The following is a 6,193-nucleotide window of genomic DNA, read 5'->3' as shown; positions in this document are numbered from 1 at the left end:
TCAGAGAGGATGCACACTGGCTGGTTTTGGTTAATATCCACTGAGGATCCTGTTTTCTGGGTCACAGAGAGTAAGAGAGGGCACATTTCTCTGAGGGAGACGAGGAAAGAGGAGCCCTTTCCCCCCGAGTCCCTCAAATTCCATCGTGAGCGGAGACACCAAACGGCTTCCTGCTTCCTGAGAGGATGTTTCAAAATGTGTTGACAGATATACACAAGACTTTTTAAGACCTTTTCAATACAACTTTCAACTACAATGGCCTTGTTTAAATTCACTAGATCCAGATTTTTATTTGGATCTGCCTCAAACTGCACACACTCGTAAAAAACACTTCATATGCCTGTTTTTGATGAAGGTCCATGAGTTAGTCTGAGAAATCAATGAATATATTGAAAAATGCTCCATCCTGATAGAGTACAGATGTGGGCCACTTCAGGCCATGATGCAGCACGTCTGGTCTTCTTGTGGACTAAACTTTTAAATTGTAAAATAGCAAATGTGGCCTAAATATCCCCAAACAAACGTGGACCTCTTTGGGCAAACATGCGGTGCTAGAGAAAAGGTGTAATCTAGATGTGAATCTAAAGTGGCCCTTGTGGTAAATAGTGAACGTGACCCAAATAGCACAAAACAAATTCAAGCCACCTCTGGTTGACCTGATGTGTTATGGCTGACTTGTGGTCCAGATCTGGCAAAGAGGAGGGAACCTGCCCTGGGGCCGTGATTCTATCAATCCTCTATAATTTACACAGAAGTTGTTTTTACATGACTCTGTTTTGGTTGCACAGTCACAGCAGCTCAAAGTGTCCGTGCTCTTATGAGATCAGCACGAGGCTCAGGCCCAGAACCGTCTTCTCTCATCACGTGATCCCTGTGTTGAGTTACTGCCTCTGAATAAAGATCCCACACTGACAAACAAACCACAATCCATCAAACCCCAGAAACAATATGAGTTAATAATCCGTTCACTGTGACGACACAGCTTCTGTGCACGTTAGGGTTCAGCTCTGTGTGGGTGTGTCGCATTGAATATTTCCCACTGGGGGATGATTTAAGACGTGACACATTATACAACCCACCACGGTGTATGGATGTATTAATTTAACATTCATCAACATTTGAGGGGACAACAAAACACACTGATGTTTTAACAGGTTTGCAATATTTTCAATATTTGTACAAAATAAAAAATTATCTGTTTCATTTAGTGTTTTTTCTCCCAGAAATGTACAAGAATACTTATCTGTGTGTGAAAAAACACATTTGGATACAAAGCTATTGTAATTTGCAGTTTAACCTATTTATTGTCCTTATCTAATGATTATGAGTTTGATCTCAACTGTGCACAAAGAGACATTTGGCTTCTGGACTAGTCTTGTGTGACACAAGCTGCTTCCCCTGCCACATATCAACCAAATGCATGTTTCCAGGATGTAAACACAGTGTCTGACATGACGAAGCATCTTCTCATGCAAAACACTCCGGCAGCAGCAGCAGCAACGTGTCCAGTGCTGGATTAACAAGCATCAACATGAAGTAAAGACAGTAATAGGATGAACCTGGAGGGGAAAGAGCACAAATAGACCAGTCCCGGTCAGGACACCTTCAGACTGTCAACACGGAGCACTTTGTTTATACCTGCAGGACGAGAAGCAGCTTCTGTCATCTGCTGGTGAGTTTTATCTGTTGTCATGGTTACTGTTAGGCACTGTTTATTAGATATCTGTCACAATCAATGTGTTTAATTTGATATTTCCTGATATGGTGATTTGCTTTTAATGAATATGTATCCCTCAGGGAAACAGAAAACATAATGTTCCAAACTATTTTCAAACATGTGAATTAAAGGTACTTGTTTCTCTGCACTTGTTTTATTAGACGATACCTGATCTGGCATCTTTGAAATGATGTTCATGGATGAAAAAGTGTGTATAGGTCAAACACATTCAGACAAGTTATAAATCCATGTTCAATATGTTGTGAGTATGTGATCAAGCTGATTATCTCAGCAACTTAAACCCATAATTAAATAGGTCACATGAGTACATCCTCATTTACTGTAAATCCCTGCTGGATGCCAACTTGTGTAACTTAGTGTGCCTGAACTGGGGCAGCGCCCCCTGTGGAGCGAGTCAGGGGAGTTTTACTTTAAATACATGATGGGCAAATACTTTTGGTTTCTGGTGAGCGGAGTTTGATTGGTGAAGACTCTACTGTATCGCCTCCTACTGTTCATCTCCTATTGGTGTTTGAAGTAAAACAACAGGTTCACAGAAAGAGAGAAATATGTTTTTTACCGTGTTCATGGCTTTTAAATGAAGCAGCAGGGACATTTATTTACTTATTTTATTATGTGAGGGTCAGAAAACAATACAGTGATTCAACATATTACATAATCATCTCTTTTTAAAGAAATTTATTATTTTAGGGTATTCACATCATCCACAAATTCCTTGGAGACATTATATGCTTCAAGAAATCATTTCATGAAATTTCATCATTGACCCTATTAAAGTAGTTCACACCACAAACAGACAATAAGCGGAACTTTGTCATACATGAAATAAAAGTAATTAGTAAGTAAATGCTCTATAACTTTCGAAATATTCACCTCCAGATGACCCCTACTGGGATTATTCCACAATCTGTTTTTCTGAAATACACTTCTGTCGAACCTGCCTTCAAACTAACTCTCTGCTCCAGATGTTGTCTGACATCTGATGGTTGTAGTTTTCTCAGGCAGATGTGCAGCACCACCGTGTGGCTGACCTACTTATGACCACGTGAGGATGTTTCCATCAGATCCTGTTCGATTTCTGGATCAGATCAGACGACACCTGATCCAAACATGTGTCCATATGTAAAAGAGACTTGTATTAATCTGTGTGTGAATGTGAGTCCACACACAACCCCGGTGACACACCTGTCATGTGCTTTCAGAGTTTGTTTCCTTCATCATCATCTCACACTGTGACCTAATGATGAAGTTCCTGCTCGGCTTGGTCGTGGTGCTGGTGACACTGGGCGTCCTCAACTCTGCTCCTGAGGATCAACCCACCGACGTCTCAGAGGAAACTTTAAAACGTGAGTCTGAACAGAGGAATCTGGATTAATCTGCATCTTATACAGTCAATATCAACACACTGCAAACACTAGACACAGTTTATTCTCATGTATATGTTGTTAATAATTCAATATATAGATTTGATGCTGTACTCAGGTCTTGTTGCTCTTCTCTCCCGCAGAGTTGACTGAGGATGGAGGGAAACTGGTGGACGAGGAGGTGAAGCGAGCTCTGTATGGAGTGAAGCAGATGAAGGAGGTGATGTGGAGGAACGAGCAGAAACACGAGCACCTCATGAAGTCGCTGAGACACAGCAGCGACAAGAAGAGGGTGAGAGTTACATTCACCTTCAACACAGAGACAGATAATAACTGTGAGGGAAACTATACTGAGTGCTCCTTCTGTCTGCCACCAGGGGGCAGCCCAGCTGGCTAAGGAGGTGACCGAGAAGCTGCAGGAGGCAGAGGAGCAGTGCAGAGACTCCCTGCAGGCTGAGTGGGAGGAGTGCAGGCCCTGTCTGGAGGATGCCTGTAAGACCTTCTACACCTCCACCTGCCGCAGGGGGTTTTCTACTTTCAAAGCCAAGGTATGAAAACGACAACTCTGAACTTCAGACTCTTTTCACAAAGCTGCGGAAAATAAGAAACCTTGCATTTGGATGGAATCAAATCCCCTTCACTTAGTCACTGTCATCTTTATCCATCTTCTCTACTTCTTCATCCATCTTCTCTCCATCATCTTACATCTTCTCAACATCTTTATCCATCTATTCTACAAAATGTGCCACAATCAAAGCTTCTTCTGTTATTCTTTGTATTTTCTTCACATCACTACTTCTCAACTTAGTTTTTTTGTTGCAGGTGGCCTCTTAATATGAAGCTATGTGTCATTTTGAGATCTTAGTTACTAAAGTTACTATCATATTGTAGGTGGAGAATTTCTTCCACAGGGTTTCCAGTCGCTTTGGCTCCCGTGAACCTCGCCTGGATGCAGGGGACATCCTGGTCAACCAGGGCCCCGAAAACGCAGACACGGATGTGGACAACATCGAGGACTCCTTCAACCGCCTGATCACCAAGGTGGACGTGGTGGTGAACCACAGCGTCGCTCTGGTGACCAGGATGAGCAGCAGGCTGGACCGAGTCCTCCGGAAAACCTTCCTGAACAACAGCAACGTGCTGACGGAGGAGAGCACCACCGACCCCTACTACCCAGGACGAGACTCTGGCTTCCTGCAGGGCGTGGGCCTGGAGGAGGTGCTGGACTCCTTCTATGACTTTGGCAAGAGTGTGGTGGAGGAATTCGGAGCCGTGGTGACCCAGGTGTTCGATGACCTCCATGGGGCAGTGGAGAAAGAGAAGAGAGGTAGAGGGGCCCAACACTTACTGTGAATTTAGGATCTCAGCAGTTTCCATCTCAGCAGTTTCCATGATTGGTTGGAGTAAAAGTCTGGAAATTCTGGTGCTAGTGGCACATGGTGGAAAACTAGTGGGTTGGAGTTAAAACTGGAAAAAAATATGTTCACCACAACTTTTCATACATTTTTCTCTTTGCTGCAGAGAGGAAATTCTTCCCCCGTTTCCTGCGGAACCAGAAGTTGTGCAGAGACCTTCGCAAACAGACCTCGGAGTGCTGGCAGCTCCAGAGCCAGTGTGAGGTCTGTCAGGGAGCCCTGCTCACAGGTGAAGCACCCCCACCCCCCCACCTGTTATTACTTCAGCTGAAACCCCCCCTCACCCATCTCATCTGACCAATCCTCCTCCTGTTCTCAAGAGTGCCCCAGTGTGCGCGAGCTGCACGTGGAGCTGGACGAGGTGTCCCAGCTGGTGGACGTGTCCAAAGAGCAGTACGACGAGATCCTGTCCATCGTCCAGCGTCACACCGACGAGACGCTGAACTGGCTCAGTGACATGGCTGCTGAGTTCAGCTGGGTGTCCCAGGCCCTGAGCAACAGCAGCGCCCCTGGGAACATCTTCAGCATCTCCATGGTGAGCAGGAGGAGAGAGAAACACACAGAGTAGAAACTCTCTGTAGGAGCTTTACACTAGAATTAATCATGTTTATGATGAAAACCAAAAACTAATCTATAACTTTAAATACTCAGGAGAAAAATCAAAGATAAGATGTGATGGACAGTTACCTGGCAACTGCCTTTAGAATCTGATTCAGATTTAACAGGCTACCTCTTGGTAAATTTATAACCTGAGTTCACCTATTCAACCGTATCTTTATCTAATTTATTGTTTATTCTTATACTGTTATTCCTTTTTTTGTTTGTATATTTTTCTTTATAAATCTACTAAAACAGACGAGCTCAGATAAAAACAAACACAGCTTCATGTCTCATAAGAAACAACCTCCCTTCTTACTTTGGCTTTAATGAATACTTGAAATAAAAATTAATTCTTAAAATGAAAAACTAAACACAACATCAGCCAGTCATCATCCAACAAGAGCCAAGACAGTGAGCTATCATAAAATCTTGACAATACTTCTTTCCCTCTCCAGGTGGCACCAAAGAGCCAGGATGAGGAGAACGTGTCTGTCACTGGGACCAAGGTGGAGGTGAACATCCTGAACTCCCCCCCGCTCATCCTCTCTGTCCCCGGGGAGCTGGAGCTGCAGGACCCGGCCTTCATCCAGTACGTGGCCCAGGAGGCTCTGGACAAATACAAGGAGATGGTCAGGTGAGACGTTTAATGACCCCCGAGACTTTCCTGTCTGAATAAATTATTATGTTTCTATTCTGAATCTTAATTGAAATTAACTGTGAATAAACTCAAAATTCTGACATAAATATATTTTGTCTTCACAGTGATGAGGATGAATAAATCCACAGCACAGCTACTTTTACCTGCACTTTCTTTATGAACAGAACTAGACTGTGTTCCTGTGGAGTAGAAATAATCCTGTTGAAATGTAAATTCATCTGATATATGTCACTTACGGCCGTGTGTTGAATGTAAAAAGAAGATGTACTTCTCACCTGTTGTCAAATGGTGTAAATAAATAAAAACCTGATTAAAACTAAAGAAAGTGTGACTCAGTTCAAAGAATGAAACGGAAACATGTTCAACAATATGAGTCTTGAATGATTCATAAATGCTAAAACCGTCTGAGGAGGAAAAA

At 43.1% G+C, this 6,193-nt stretch overlaps 1 protein-coding gene across 1 annotated transcript; it reads left to right on the top strand.

Moving 5' to 3' along the window:
- Positions 1 to 1,522: 1,522 nt before the first annotated feature.
- Positions 1,523 to 6,096, top strand: clul1 (clusterin-like 1 (retinal)). The gene is made up of 9 exons (XM_035170711.1): positions 1,523 to 1,672; positions 2,941 to 3,084; positions 3,246 to 3,394; positions 3,480 to 3,650; positions 3,994 to 4,429; positions 4,624 to 4,746; positions 4,838 to 5,052; positions 5,573 to 5,751; positions 5,880 to 6,096. The coding sequence occupies exons 2-9, from the start codon at positions 2,979 to 2,981 to the stop codon at positions 5,893 to 5,895; spliced, it is 1,395 nt and encodes a 464-aa protein (XP_035026602.1). The 5' UTR covers positions 1,523 to 1,672; positions 2,941 to 2,978; the 3' UTR covers positions 5,896 to 6,096.
- Positions 6,097 to 6,193: the final 97 nt, after the last annotated feature.

The sequence above is a fragment of the Hippoglossus stenolepis genome, chromosome 11, assembly GCF_022539355.2.
Source record: "Hippoglossus stenolepis isolate QCI-W04-F060 chromosome 11, HSTE1.2, whole genome shotgun sequence".
Classification (NCBI taxonomy): domain Eukaryota; kingdom Metazoa; phylum Chordata; class Actinopteri; order Pleuronectiformes; family Pleuronectidae; genus Hippoglossus; species Hippoglossus stenolepis.
The sequence above is the reverse complement of the archived record's forward strand: the minus strand, read 5'-3'. Positions and strand labels throughout refer to the sequence as shown.